The sequence below is a fragment of the Poecilia reticulata genome, linkage group LG21, assembly GCF_000633615.1.
Source record: "Poecilia reticulata strain Guanapo linkage group LG21, Guppy_female_1.0+MT, whole genome shotgun sequence".
In the NCBI taxonomy this organism is placed as follows: domain Eukaryota; kingdom Metazoa; phylum Chordata; class Actinopteri; order Cyprinodontiformes; family Poeciliidae; genus Poecilia; species Poecilia reticulata.
This window is the reverse complement of record NC_024351.1, coordinates 19,356,115-19,372,362: the sequence shown is the minus strand read 5'-3', so window position 1 is coordinate 19,372,362 and position 16,248 is coordinate 19,356,115. Positions and strand designations below refer to the sequence as shown.

Sequence of the window (16,248 nt, the reverse complement as noted above, 5' to 3'; positions counted from 1 at the left end):
CAAAAGAATAAAACACATGTTAAAAGGGCAGAATTGGGTTTGCTGTGGTGGCGCAAGGGTTAAGCACAACCCACATATGGAGGCCTCCGTCCTCGATGCGGCTGTTGCAGGTTCTATTCCCGGCCTGGTGACCTTTGCCAAGTGTCTTCCCCTTCTCTCTTTAGCCACTTTCCTGTCAATTAACTGTCAAATAAAGGCCACTAGAGCCAATAAAACCTTAAAAAAAACATATAAAAATAAAAAAGGGCAGAATTATGTAAAGTTCGTGTTTTTGGACCTTAACATCGTGTTATAATATTATTCCCTCATCAAAAGCATACCTGGAGTGTTTCTGTGATTCTTTCATGCATGTTTGAGAAATCCTTTAATCTCCCATAGCAACTATATTCAGCTGTGCAAAACGCTTGGGTGGACTTAGCTCTGCCTTCGAGGTCGCAGCTACTCCTCCAAGCTACAATTTCCAAGCTGTCAAGGCTGACTCCCCCACTCAGCTCCTTCAGACTAACCACCAGCAATTAGCAAACTTAACTGTGTATCTGCTGAGCTCATTTTAAGAGCTTATTCTCAGTGAAAAGTTGGTTAAAAAAAAAATATATATATATATAAACTTTTTTAAAGGGTTAATTTAAGAGTCATGTTGTGACAACTTCCCGAAGTCGGAGTTTCAGAAAGAACAGGAGTTTCTTAAAAAGACAGAGGCCTGATTTGAAGGAGATAAATTACAAAGTTAAATTTCTTTGATGTTATATTTGATATAAACAGCATATTTCTAAAAAATGAAGGTAAAATAGTTTTGTAATTGCACTATGTGAATGGAAAACGTATAATACTGTCTCTTTAAATAGAAAGTAAGTGATGTACAAAAGATTAAAATGTCAAAACTGTTTCTGTAACAGCAATATAAGCTCTCTAGAAGTTAATATAGTTTAAAAAAATACACAAAAAAAGCAAGTTTTCTCAAATAATCGACTAATAATTTCCTGATACCAAAAGTGTAAAAAGTGTTTTTTGCAGCTGATTTTCTTTGTAGTAAGTTAATAAACACAGAAAGCATAATAGAACTTTTTTTTTACAGTCGCCGCAATATTTTTTCTTTTTTTTTTAACCATTTAATTTTATTCACCTTCAAAATCAATGTGCTTTTCATTTAAATTCAGCACAGTATTAAATTAAACTCTTTATAATATGAAGCTGATCCTTTCACGTTCACCTCGAGCAGCTCAGGTAATATATTTCCTTATTGTAATTAAGAATACTGATATGTCATATTAAAACCTACAGTCCCTTGCTAAAGTATTAATACTCATTCAACTTTTTTCATATTTTCTCACATTACCACGACAAATGTGTGTTTTACTGGGATTTTATATGACAGGCCAGTTCAAAGAGCCTCAAAAGGTATATAGTGTAGTTTGTTTACATGCAAAAATCTGCAGTGTGACTTATATTTGCCTGTAGTCACCCCTTTACTATGATTCCCTTAATTACAATGTCAATGCAGTTTACAAAATATGTAATGATTTTAAGTTTGGATTTACAGCTATAGATGACAGACTCGGAGCGATTACACAATTTCAAATAAAGCAAAAATATATGAATGGTCCAGTAAATAAATCAATATACTTAAAATGAACCAAGTAATTTAAAAAAGGAGCATATATCTAATGTTTCATAATTTAGTAGACATTCATTTTTATTGTTTCAGTTTAGTTATAACAACTCAGTCATAATGTAAATTTGACTGTTTTTTAAAATTCTTCCATTTATTCATAGATCTATATAGTTCTATTTTTTATTATTTAACTTTTTATATTGTTTTTCCTCCCTCCACTCTACTTTATGTCCATGCTGTTTCCTATTTTTATTTTACCTATAAATGTCTGCCTCATTATGCAAATGAGGAGGGGCGGAGTCTTAAGGCTAGACCTTCTTCCTATTGGTTGGTTAGCGTTACACTGCATAGACCAAATCTACCTGCTATCCATCTTTGTTGTGGCTACCGGCCACAAAGGGACTCACAGTTTTATCTCCTGAGAGATTAATTATCCAAACGGTCTAAACAGTGATCTCAACTCACTATGTTTCTTAATAAGTTTCACCGGTTTCTCTGCTGATCATTGTCAAACTCTTGGGGTGTTCTGTAACTGTGGTGTTTGGCTACTCCTTCTGGATGGGAGTGCTATTGTTGATGTCATTACTTTCACCGAAACGGAAGCGACGCAGCCTTAAAATTCCTGAATTCGGGTATCTTAAACTAAGGCCATAGTGTATTTAATTAATCAAAAAAAGCATAATAATTTGGCTTTAAATGTGTAATTTCCAGGTCTTAAATTTTGCCTTTACAGCACTATTTAATCTCGATTATTCACTGTATTTATTTTTTTTCTTGCCGGACTTTTCTATCAAGCGAAACATATTCATTGTTTGTGAGACAGTAGAGGCAAACGCTTACTAGCTGCTAACATACTCTTGTTCGCAATCTAGCTTTTTTGCATCTTTCCTGGGTAAGTCCAAAGTTATTGCCAGTTGTCTGGACAATGTTTGTACATTTCTGTGGTGATATAGATCTTGAATTCAATTCATGTTAGCAAACACCTGGTGGAACTGCATCTGCTGAGCTCATTATATGAGTTACTTCTCCCAAAGGTAACATAGTTACTTGATTGTGCTATAAAATGCCACCGTATGCCTTGATGATGTATAATACTGCCCCTTTAAAAAGTCTTAAATTTGAAATGGGTGAAACCTACAGAAACCTTGTTAGTAGCAACTCAGATGTTTCCTAGGAGTCCTATTTCCAACGTTGATCAAAACGAAACTGGTTTTACCTGAGCATCTCCGTTGGTTAACTTTAGGCTCGTTTCTGACAGAAAAGAAGAGACTTGTTTACAAAGCTGTATTATATTACCGAAATCAAGCGCTACTTTCCTTTTGTCTGCCCTCTACAAGTTCCAACACATGTCAGTCAGCCAAGCTCTTAAACTCTCCGCCCGAGTGTCAGATAGACAAGCCGGTTAGTCGTCCAGTTAAACTGCCAGCAACTTCATCCCACCAGCAATCCAGGCTGTCATTCAGCCAGTCAGTCAGACAGCATTAGCATGCATCCTGCCCTCAAACATTGCTCTTGGTTTAACACACAGCAGCCAGGCGGACAAACGGACAGGGAGGGGAGCGGAAGGAGAGTGCCTGTTTTGACTGAGCGAGAGGCCGCCTTCAAACGGTTGCAATCTCAAGGTCTGCCGGGAGTGACCTGTGAACCCGTGGGGCTGTGAGAGCAAGAGCTGAGCGAGCGTTCCTCTGCCGGACGAGGCGAGACTGCGCAGCCCGGAGGGCCATGTGGAACTCATTTAGGAGGAGACAGGAGGGAGGCAGGGAGAAGACGCAGGAAGCAGACAGAAGAGAGGGCAGCTGACCATGCTTAAGGGGGAGGGGAGAAAAAAAGCAGACATTCTTTCTAGGAAAATGCCTCAGATGCAAACAGTGTGTTCTCTTACCATCAAAAGGAATTTTTTACAGTTGAACGGCTTGAGGCTTTTAAGAGCGAACCGCTCAGTCAGTGCGGTTTTGTCGCCTCATCTCCGCAGCATATGTCCCAGGCTTTTCACCTGCAGAGACGGCATACATGCTCAGTAGGAGATATGAGTCACCAGTGTACACAGAATGGCAGCCAGATCAATACAGAGGGTGGTTGGCTGGGGGCTATGGAGGGGGGGAAATATCAACAAGAGGGTGGAATTAGATGGACAAACAGGGTTTATGAGCAAGTGCAAATACGAAAATAGAGAGAGGTAGAGGGGAAAGAGTTGCCCACGCTTGGACTTGGCAGCCACGTGTTTGTGGGTGTGTGTTTGTGTCCATAGTTCCTGCGCCGTCTGGAAGTCTTTTAGAAAATAAAGTATGGAAGTGTAGTGGTGTTTCTCCCTCAGGCCGATTCACTAAGTATCCATCCGTCCATTAATCCATCCATCTGTTAGGCTGTGTATTCATCATCTTCCCATCTATCTGTCCTTCCATCCATATATCTCTATCAACTACCCATCCATTGATGTATCCATTGATGTATCTATAGGTCAATGCATTGACCTATAGGTACATAGGTCAATGCATTGGCCTATAGGTACATAGGCCAATGCCAATGACTTCTAGATGGATGGGTTTCCATCCATCTAGAAGTCCATCCATTAGACATCTACCCATTAATCCATCTCCAAGTCTATTCACTAGCCGTCCATCCATCAATCTATTCATCCATCCACCCAAGTTCCTTCATTAGTTGTCCATCCATCCATCCATCCATCCTGTAGTCTATCCAATAGTCATCCATCCATCTAGAAGACCATCCATAATCCATCCATCTAGAAGTCTATCCTCCATCCATTCATCCATTAGTTATATTTATATCCATCCCTCCATCTGGTTTTGAATACAGCTCAGAGGTAAATTCATAAATTCTTAGTGCGTTTTTGTATTTCTCTCAGATTTAGAGGCACAGAGGACTCTGGATCTGTGTGTCTGGAACAGTGCGGGGTTTCTCTGCATGTTGAAGCGAAACAGTCCTCGGGTTGGTTCGCCGTCGCTGTGTCAAACACAGCCTGGTATTTCCTCTCGCCCCCCTGCTTCTTTCTATCACTTTCCCTTCTGATGCCTGATCCTCCACTCTGTGGCATGTTGCTATGGCAACGCAAAGCCCGATTGGAGCGAACGGGTGGGGAAGGAGGGGACGTTTGCACGTCAACCCGGGAGGACCTAATGCGCTGCCCACACACTCATATTACATCTTTCTATTTTCACAAGGACTTTACATTGACTTCCATTCATTTTTTATTCATTTCTACAGCCTAACCCTTAACCTAACTATTACCAGTACATGCTTAACCCTAAACCTTACCTAAACTCAACTCACAGTTCAGTCCTAAACCTAATTACCAACACAAAAACAGCACATCTTCTTATGTGGTCTGATTTTTGGGCTCTATAAGGAGTATTTGGTCCTCACAATGCAGTATTGGTTAGAAAAATGGACCTTACAAGGTGAGAAAAACTAAAACACACACACACAGAGAACCATGCAGCAAGTGATCAAGATTACAAAAGAGACTCTGTGCAGGGACTTACTTATAAGGTTATGGAGAGCAGCGCTGGCGATATCAGGGGCACGGCCATGCTAACAGCAGTCAATGAGATTACTGTGGACACAGCGGGCCAAGGGAGAAGCTGAAAAACACACTTCCAACGACAAAAGCACCAGCAACTCCCATCATATTTCATCTGGTTGTGCGACTCGCGTGAGCCACAACACGAGCCAAATACACCAGGCTGTTTTCTGGGGGGGCCTCGCCGTGACAACTTGTATATTTTAATGAGCTTGCGGCTCCTGGGGCGAATTAAATTTCTCCTCATGACATCAATCATAAATTTAGCATTTGGGCTCAGATTTAACATTGGGGTGGTGGCGGTGGTGGTGGGGGGATACAGGCTTCAGCTGCAGCGTGTTTGTGCTGCGGTACATGTTCGCTGGCATTTGCACCTCAACAAATGCGTCTGTGGCAGACAAAAGGCAAACAGCGGGTCATCATTTGCAAAACACGAGCTGACCCCAGAGATGACAGCTGTTTTAGTGAACTGACGGCTCGTGGTGAGCAGTCTGCGTTGAATAATAAGAGCTTTGGGCTCAGATCTTTTCTTCTTCTTCTGACCTTCGGGAAGCTTCCCAGTTCGGTCCTTTTGCAGAAGTGGGATGGCGGCCTTTAGACGGCACGGCCTTGGAGGAGAATCCAGAAATTGCTCAGTTTTATTTGCAGCTTGTTAATGTTTCTCTCAGTTCTGACTTTAGTTTTATATTTAGACACATTTAGCTTGCAGGCATTGAGTATTCAAGCTTTAAAAACGATTTTTTTTTTTTTTTTGTCAGTCTCACAACACACAATAGGGTTACAGTAAAGCCTGGCTTTATAGGAGTAAAATAAATGCTTGGATTATTTTACTTTTATTTGAACGTGCAGGTCTTAAACTCCATGTTTCTAGAGCACAATTTGAAAATAGGCTGTTTGTTCGTTCTAAATCACTTACTTTGAGAACTATTCACAAAATACCTCAGCATATAAGCCAGGAAGAGTTGGGCAGTATCTATTAAGCTTTTTTCAAATAAAGCAGTGTGTGACATGAGAGTTGTTAAAAGTTCTATTCTTATGGAAACCTGGAGTAAAATACCAAACTCTTTACAGTTTATATGGTATCTAAATGTTTTTTCTAAAAGTTTAAATACTTTTAGAAAGTTCTCTTTATGACATCAATCATAAATTTAGCATTTGGGATTTCTAAACTTTTTCTAAAGTGCAAATACTTTTGCCTGTTATTTAAGGCAAAAGCAACAATATTTGCATTATTGCATTATCCTTTGCATTATTTTTTTAAAATAAAATAACACTATTTTGTCTTCCTTTAAAAAGCAAAGGAGGAAAAATATGCTTTTTTTTAGCCAGCTGGGTTGCAGTGCACAATTGGGAGAGAGGTGAGTGTTGGGCTAAGAATTTTATGCCTATTTTTTTCTCTCTCTCATTTTTCACTTCCAACAATCTGTCAAGAACAGCAACCCAGAAGCTCCATGGAAACAGTGCAGAAATCTGCAGCGTAGTAGTCCTCATATCTTGCCTGTATGAAAAGTGGATATTAGTAAGTCAAAAGAAGTCCAAGTTGACTTCTTCTGAACATCATGGTAGGGGTTGTATTTCTTCACCAAGAACATGGAGTCTCATCAAAGTTGCCAAGGCAATTGACTTTAAATCAATCTTTGAAATCTTCTTGTTGCATGGCATAAATTATTTCAACTATTCAATGTCCTTGGGCGGACTTCTCATTGAGATATCATTTTCTTTAAAAATGTCCGGAGTCCACATCCTCACACCTGAAACAAGTTGTACTTATTCGGTCAGCTTAGACCAGTCAGAATCTTGTTCCAAGAGTCTTAATGGATGTAACTGGTATAGTAATTGAACCCCAATTCCACTGGGAACCATCTACAATCCTTCTAACACTTCCTGCTCCTTACTTGGACATTTACCGTAATCTAAGGACATAATTAGCGCAAACGCCTGCATCTCCAAATTGTTGCCAGTAGATCACCTTTGAGTTAAGTACCGCCGATGGAGGGAAAAGAAAATCATGTCGTTTAGCCCAGCTTAAGCAGGTCATTAATAGGCAGGTTGTTCGGCGAACTGCAAAAATTAACAAATACAAGTTGGACTGACCAAGTGTTAAAAATTAAATAAACATCTTGTACATGTTTCTGTCTTTAAATTACCATTTTACTATTTTAAATTTGCACATTCTTTTACGCTGAGCATGTTGTCTTTAATGTCTGTGTAGCGTTATTTTTATTATTATAAAATTTGTCCTTGCTGTACAGTCTCTTACACTTCTTATTTTTGTATTTTTTTGTTTGGGTGAATAATTATTTTTGAAACTTATAGCACCAATATTCAAATGCCCACATCTTCTTGATTTTTTTAACATTTATCTTTCATTTTCGTGTCTCTGACATCATTGGAAAGCTTAGAACTCACATTTTTATAATCTGCAAATAACTCAAAACCAGTCACCAGTGCATGCTTATACCTCCTTCAACTTGATTCCATGGCACCTGAATTTTTCCACCTTTAAACAAAGCTTCCATACAGAGTATCCACATATCTTTAAAAAGTCTTAAATAAATTTTTTAAAAAGGTAATTTGGCCTTAGATGCGCTAATCACAGGTCTTGAATTTTGTAATTGCAGGACTATTGAATCTTGTAAGTAGCTTTTTTTGTGGGACTTTATACCTTCTTGCAGGACTAATATAACTTTGCTAACCAGCAAACTAGCTAGCTAGCAACGGTGTATTAGAGGTATAAGGCAAGCAAAGGTTACCAATTGATAACCAGGCTTTCGCCAACTTCTTTTAATATACCTTTGCTAGCGAGCTAGAAAAGGTATACAACCTTTGCTAACTATGCTAGCTATATACCTAGTTAGCAAAGGTATATTAGAGATATAAGACTAACTAAGGTATAAAAGCTAGCTAGCTGTCACTGGTGAGTGAAAATGTATCACTAATTGGCTGGAAGACGTTTGTTTTTACCACTGGCTCACTTCTGTTGCCTGCCCATATGAAGATTCTCTAATCGTCCTGCATATTTAGAGTTCTTTTGGTCGCATATTTCATTCAGTCTGTCTTAAAATTTCTTAAAAATTTAATTTTTAACAACTACCCTGCTATAAACTGTCATTGAAGAAGCTTTTAGCAAAAATGCTGGGACCACATTTATTTACTGAGCATCAGCTGCTTTTTATAGTTTATTTTTGGAAAGCGAGTAACTCCAAGGAGGTTTTATAATGGGTCTAGCTACTTGAAAAATCAGTTTACGGTGTGGGTTATCGCGGACATTGTCTTTTTTTATGCTGGTTTCTGACTCATGACGTTTATTGAGTGGAGATGTCAACCTGCAGGTTCGTTTGTAGGGTAAATACTGCCCAAATTCCTATCTCATGAGCAAAACAGGAGTACTTCAGGTCCAGTTTGAAGTGCCGCCACCGCCGATTTCCCCCACACGGCGTCAGACGGGCTGTATTTAGCCGAGACCGGCGGTCGTTGCTAATCGAATGAATCAAAGCGGCCCTAACTCATTTATAACGCTTTCCCGCTCAATTTAAGCTCGCCTTGCTCATCAATATCGCCCCATCGGTCTCTTCGGACGGCCGCTGAATTCTCATCGAGGCCCGATCAAATATTTTCGAGACGGTTCCTCTATTTTTATCCCTCCCTCCTTCATAAACTGATTTAAGGGCTACAGGTTGCAGGAAGGATCTGTATCGATGTCCTTTTCTTTTTTTTCTTAAGTGTTTATAAATGGTTCTCTCTTTCAGTTCCCCGCAGCGTGATCCAGAACGGCGCTCGCGTCAGGAGCCAGGCCCTCTTCCCCGTCATCAGACCCCTGCCCGTAAGCCCCGTGGGGAGCAGAACCTCGGCTATAAGGTTGGTAAACTTTGCCCTCAGACGTATAATTAATGGGATTTCCCTGCGCAAACGGATCCACCTACACCCGCAAAAGGAGAAAAAAAAAAGAAAAATTTCCACTCGTAGTTTACATAATTGCATCTTTATTGTCTCCAAAAGTCAGGCTTTCACATGCTCCCCCTGTTGCTCTGAACATTTGATCCAGGTGTGTTTATGTAATGCGCTCCTTTCCTCAAAAACACACACAAACAGGTTTATTAGAGGGAAAGGCTTTTTGATCCGGAGAACATATGCGGCATGCACGGACACGCACATCCATCACCAGAGCATAAGAGTATAATGGTCGGCGCGGCGTAATGAATTAAACATAGCCGAGGGCTCACTGGAGGTATGCAGTGAATATTTGATCACTGCGAGGGGCGCGTGTTTTGCTTATAAGATATTAATATGCTAACTCTCTCATTCTGAAGGAGAGGATGTCTGCGGGACGAGGCACGCTCCTGAAGCTGCTACTGATTTATGGCTTTGCAGGATACCCCCCACCTCACCTCCCTCCACCTCCTTTAGTGCTGCACACAACACAATTCTCTCACTATTACAGCAAAATATGTTCAATTGTATGATGCTCAGGGCCTGAAAAGTATGAGCATCCTTTGAACTTTTCAGAAATTGATCAGTTTGTGATGGATCAATATAAATCAGTTCTTAATTGTGACATGTTTAAAGGTGCAGTATCATGTAAAATTGACTTTTTTTAGCTTCTCATCATGTTATGTTATTCCCTCATCAAAAACACACCTGGAGTGTTGCTTTGATTCTTTCATGCATACTTGAGATACCCTTGAATCTCCCGTGGCAACCATTCAGCTGTGTAAAACGCACTCAGCTCCTTCAGACTAGCCACCAGCAATTAGCAAACACTTGATAGAACCACTCATCTGCTGAGCTCATTGTAGGAGCTCATCTCAGTGAAATTCTGGTAGAAATGTTAAAGGGTTAATAGAGGAGCCATGTTGCGATGACTTCCTGAAGGCGGAGTTTCAGAAAAAGCAGGAGTTTCTTAAGGAGACAAAGGCCCAATTTTCCAGTTGTTAAATCTTGTAATCAAATTCTTTTAAGTCATGTTTGATGTATGCAGCAGTTTTTTAACAACTGGAGGTAGTATATTTACTTGCTTGTGCTACAAAATTATTTCAGGAAAACGCATCACACTGTCCCTTTAAATAACTAAAGTCAGGTCTCCATTTGCATTCAACCTCCTTCACTTTGATAACTCTAAGGGGATTTTCACACTTGATAGTTTGGTATACTCGGCTCAACTAGAGACCAATATTGCAGCATTCAGCTGTTCTGGTTCTCTTTCACACTGCACCGTGTCAAACAATCCAAACCCTTTGAAAAAACCTGTGGTGGCACTGCACCAAGAACCACTGAGGGAAACTATACGAGAACCTCAGAAGAAGACATGAGCGCAACTTCCTTCTTCGCGAAGATTTAGCGGTTGTTGGGTTTCTCTTTTGTCATTGGTTAACAAACCATGAGCCATTTCTCTCACAAGTGCAAGACTAGACATTTGTTTTGGTTGTATTTACCCAGAATGCTTTGCGCTCCTTCCAAGTTACCATTGATAACTTGGTAACTTGTTATCAATGGTAACAAACTATTGTTACTATTGTTACCATCTGCAAACCAAGAAGCTTCTTTGATTGAAGCTTCTTGGTTTGCAGTCGTGTCATTGGTAAAAGGTCTGCTTCTTTCCTCCTGAAGGCATTGGGTTTTATTTGTCAAAGTAAAGGGCAGTTTGCTACAAATATATTGTCCAAATTGCTGTATCCTTATTCTTACACTTCACACAAAAAATACTTTGTGATCTATCAAAAACAAAAAATTCCCCTAGAATGCATAAAAGTTTATAGTTGTATCATGAGAACATGTTGAACAGGGTTTGAATGCTATACCTTCAGTGTTAAATTGACGTGTTCTGATGCTGCACCTTTGTGCTGAGCAGGTTCCCCAGGTTTAAAGCCGCTCAGAAGGCTCAGTGTCATCTGAAATATGCATGGGTGACAGTCTGATGACTGCAGACCTTAAAAGGGAAAGGCTGACTTTTTTATTTTTTATTTTCAGGGATACAAGGTTTTTATCGGACTTGAGAGATGTTCACCTCAGGCCTAGAGGAGTGAAAGATTACCTCCTACCTTTCTTCTACTTCCCAGCAGTTTCAGTAGAACATGGCTCCACACTATCAGAATGTGGATGTAGTGATGGACTCAGACATGAACATCCATAACTACTTAAAGATAATTACAAAGTCAGCCTTCCATCAGCTGTTCCTGACATGTGCTATACAACTTGATTAACTTGATTTTGACTTCCTGACCAAAGAAGTAACATTATCCTCTCCTGTTCCGTGTCCAGATCTTCCCTGGGAGATTACCTTAGCCGGGGAAAGGACAGCCCATCCCGCTACTCTCCCACCCTCTGCGGCGAGGACCTCCAGGACGACCACACCTACAGCACCGCCAAGTCCCCCAGCAGTCTGTCCCCCTCCGAGATCACCAACCCTTCCTCCGCGCTGGAAGACGATGACATCATTGCCGTGGAGATCCAGTCGGACGTCAAGCCGGAGCCCCGGGAGATCCCGCTGGACTCTCACATAGCCACAGCCGCCGCCGCCTACATTTCCCAGCAGCCCCCGCGCGGACAAAGACGCAGCTCGGCGGCCGGAGCCGGGACTCTGCCGGGCAGCAGCCTGCCCTGGACCAAAAGCCGAGCGAGGGGCATTAGCGACACGCTGCCGCTGAAGAAGCGGCGCGCGCCGGAGAAGCCGCCGGAGAGCGACGACGAGGAGATGAAGGAGGCGGCAGGGTCGCTGCTCCACCTGGCCGGCGTCAGAGCCTGCCTCAACAACATCACAAACCGCGCCGCCAAGGGCCAGAAGGAGCAGAAAGAGACCCTAAGAAACTAAAAAAACAAACAAACATACGCATTCAGACACCTCCAAGCACGCACAGCCAACACACACACGTACACAAATAGGTCAACAGGTAACGTTACTACAGCATTAGTCTCGACAGACACTCGTCATCTCCCTCTATCTATCTGCAGGGCATTAGGTGAATCCTACTTATTTGTGGCAATATCAAAAATCAATGTTTTCCTACATGTTCAGCAACACTAACATCAATGGGTATCTCTCATGTGTCTATGTTGGGTTTTTTGTTGTTTTAAAAAGGGGATGAAAGCCATAAAAAAAAGCATGTTTTGTCACTAATTCGGGGCGAGCAGAGGAAGTACGCCGCGCAGCGAGCGGAGGATGGCTGTTTGTCCTTTCCTGGTTTCGGTTGTTTTTTTTGTTTGTTTTGGGTTTTGTTTTGTTTTTTTTCCCACATTGAATCTGTAGCAATCTCTCAGCGATGCCAGCAAACGCGGCGGAGACCCACCTCTTCTGGAGGGGCGGGGGCATCGCTCTCCTACACCCACGAGCACAAACGTGAGACTGTGCCAAAGATACGCGACCAGGTTGCTTCATGTAGCCGATGCGACAGCCGACGGAGAAGAAGGAAAAGGAAAAAAAAAAAAAAACCGGAAAAGGCATCGTAGTAAAGAGCTAAAGAGAGGAGTGACCTCAAGTGTCAAAGTAAAACCCAATGTGATGTATATTCAATGCACTTAAAATTATTTTATGCCACTTACATGGAGAAAACATGGTTTATTTCGAGAGCACTCATAGTATTTAAGAATAAAATATCTTAAAATTAAAAAAAAAATAGAAAAAAAAAACGGTTATGTTTATCACAATAGAGACAGATAGCAAGCCGGGTCTGAGGCAATATCTCCTTCATTTTGTTGTTCTTGTTGCATCACGTAGACGTCGTCCTTGAAACTCGCTCAGTACCTCCGTTCAGAGATCATAGCTATACCCAGTAGCTGCCACAACTTCCTGTCCAGCCGACACCAACTTTCCAAGTCCGACCAGCTGGGCTCGGGCCTCTCCTGTCCGTCGTGTCCCCGTCTCTAAACCCTCTCACTCTACCTTCATAAAGATATAAGCAATTTGTCCTGCGCGGGCAACTCTGTACAAAGGTTAGAAAATATTTTATTTTTTTTTCCCTTTTTCTTAATTGAAGCAATTTGACCTGCAGGACTTTCTCAGTTATATTGCATGGGTGCTTGTAAATAAGATGAGAAGCAAAATCTTTTTTATTCAAAGATTCATGTAAGATAAACGATGTATTTAGCATGAAGCATGACTTATTTTCATATAAACCTTGATCCTAGAGGAAAGGAAAAAAAAAAACGATTTTTTTTTTTTTTCCCGCCAATTCTTATATCTGTGATTATTATGGAGTTTTCTGTTTTATTTTATCAGGGTTTTTTTTTTTTGGGTTGTTTTTTTTTTGGAGTGCGCATGTCTTCAGGCAGGAACGTAGATCAGAGACCTCCACCCCCGTAGAGGGGCGGGTGGTGAAACCTCTAGGCTTCGGCTTTCAGGGCCAGCAAAAGCGCCTCTTTCGAGGGGTGGCGGGATGACGGGGTGTAGGGTGGGCTTCCCTCTACTTCTGCCTACACGTTGGTCTTGTTTCTTTTCAGCGTTTTAGTTTTTGATTTGTCGGAGTGGGCTTTTCAATGACATGTCTTCAGGCAGGAACAATTAGAAAACCCCCTTTGCACCCCCTTCCCCAAGGGGTGCCACCTCTGAGCTTCGGGTTCAATCACCTCTTTTTGGGGAGGGTGGGCTTCTGTCTTCCTCTACCTGACTGTCTTTCTTTTTTTGTTTGTGTTTTTTTTTTTGTAGATTTTTCTTGTAGGTGTTCAGTATTATCCCCACATCCCCTCGCCCCCCGGTGTGTCACTACAGATCTCGTCTGTGGAGTGTGTGAGCCAGTGTGTCTGAGAACACACACACCCTTTAACGTTGTGCCTGCCTCTCTGCCTGCCGTCAGTCGCTCTATTTACATAACAGAGCGCCACCTATATTTATTTATAACAGTATTGTTTTGGGTTTTTTTGTTGGTGGGGGGGGATTTTTTTTCTCTTTTCCAGCGTGTAGATGTACATGTGTCCTTACTTTCCATTGACATTGTTCAGTGTAAATGTATGAATCAGTTGGGCATGGAAAACTCTGTAGGTGTCCTGAATAAATCTCATATTTCTCCCCCCCCCCCTTCGAAACGGAAAAAAATGGCTACCTTGTAGGAGACGAAGAGGAAGAAATGTTGTTTTCTAAGTTAAATACAGTATTTTAAATTCTTTAATTTAAAGAGAGGTTTGCTGCCATTGTAGAGGGCAAAACACGGTAGGAAACTTTAAAGGGCATATATTATTATTATTTTTATTTTCTTAACGTCTTTCTTACCAAAATCAAGAAATGTGTAAAGATTCTGCAAAGTGATGACGCAGCCAAACGTTCCCGAAGAGCGACGCCAAACACAGGCATCAGTGCGAAATACAAAGGCACCAAAGATGATGGTAGTAATAGTAAAAAGGGTCCGGCTTGAGGTCATTACGTGAAAAATTGCGATATTAACATAAGGCCTAAGTTTCAAATGTCTGCCTGGATGTTTTTGCTTATTTTGATTGTACGCAGTTCTTTAAATGTCCTGTGAGTAAATATATTTGCCCATTTATCCGTAACAACTGGAACTTTCAGTATCTAGCGAGTTATTTTTGCAATTTACCGTCTATTTAAAGAGAGCCCCTCAGATTAATTTCACTCCCTGCTACGGCGGCGATGAAATTGCCGTAATAACCCGATATTGACCGGAAAGCGCAGCATCTCCCCTTTCAGAAACCGTTGGAAGTTTTCAGATTGTGTGACAGAATTACAGTACTGCAAATTCGGATGGATCGTAGGCGCTACATTTGGTCTGGAAGGGTTAATCATCCAGTGAGGAGGAAGTTTAGAGAAATGTCTGAGAGCTGGAGCTTAGAGACCTAACAAACCGGCACCCCAGAGCGGGACTTAAAAGCAATTTCAAGATTGGTGGGCCTGTAATTCATCACAATTGTGACAAAAACACTAGCAGTAATTCAGATTCCGATTTCTCCTCTAGTTCTGACCAGTGTTGTTAATCTGATGTCCTTAGATTAGCTAACTTTATGTTAGCAAGTCATGCACACATTCAGTACCTGCTTTTGTTGTGGTTCAATTTCTCAACAGTGGCGTAGCTGTACAAATTGGGATTCCGAGGACGACTTTTGTCGCAACATTCAAATTCTCTAAAGGCCTTTTTGCACCATGTGGGTCGACCCGGATTCACACCTGGGTTTGACATCCCGGCCAGTCCAGTTTGAAGTCAACCTAACTAGAGAGGTCTGAAGTTTGTCCCTTAAAACATCATGCTGTTTCACACTAAAACAGAACTTTAAGGTAATCCTCATACGACCGGGCTGCAGTTATAGTTAATTTTTCTTCATTTAGCTCAGACACGGAAAAACAGCTGAAGCTATTTAGCATTTTGTACTGACATATAAAAGAAAAGTAAGTGTTGTACAAGGCAGAATTTTCTTATCTGACACGCTTTATGCTCACAAACAACAAGCTACTATTGACTGCATAAACTGTATTTTATCACTTTTTCTCAATTTTGGGGTTGTTCCTTTGCTTAAGTCAAAAAATTCCAAGTGTTTCCAACATAGAAACTCTTTCAATTGTATTTGTCTCCAACATGCAGCTACACACGCTAGACAAGTCCTGGTTAACAAGGCCTATCAGACACCATACATGGCGCTTCCTGTTTTTAGATAATTGTCTATTTTAATTTTACTGTCAAAAAAACGAATTGGATTTGTTTAGAAAAACAACGCAAAGGCCAGTTAAGATTAACTTACCCTGCACACTTTCAACATTTTGTATTTTTAAACAGTCCTTGTTTTGTTTTGATCAGAAATGATGTAAAACATTAAAGAAGAGCACGTCAAAGTGGTAATTTACTGTCAGCTGGGGTTGTTTAGAGTAGCAGAGACAGAAGAGGTGTGTGTGGTGTGTGTTTTTTTTTTTTTTTTTTTTTAAAGCTGACTAGACACAGCGATTATGAGCAGGTCGAGACGGAAAAACAAATGCATGTCCCATTCACCGGTATGCTCCTTTTGCCACCTGTAGCATGCATCGCTGACTTTCCATTCCGCGCATACGGAAAAAAAAAGGCTAAGAGGAGACGCAGTCAGAGCGTCTGGCTGTGTGCTATCCGTCTTGTTTCTGTCTGAGCGGCCCCGGGTCGATGATCACTCGGCTGCATTTGACGTAACACCC

The 16,248-nt window shown here is 41.2% G+C and overlaps 1 protein-coding gene across 1 annotated transcript in view; it reads left to right on the top strand.

The window, feature by feature from the left end:
• LOC103457812 (forkhead box protein N3) overlaps nucleotides 1–12,699 on the top strand; it is a 76,055-nt gene extending 63,356 nt beyond the window's left edge. The window contains exons 5-6 of the mRNA XM_008398224.2: nucleotides 8,903–9,011; nucleotides 11,412–12,699. Coding sequence (XP_008396446.1) covers nucleotides 8,903–9,011; nucleotides 11,412–11,961 — 659 coding nt within the window. The 3' untranslated portion in view covers nucleotides 11,962–12,699. The remainder of the gene's footprint in view (nucleotides 1–8,902; nucleotides 9,012–11,411) is intronic.
• The last annotated feature ends 3,549 nt before the right edge of the window (nucleotides 12,700–16,248 follow it).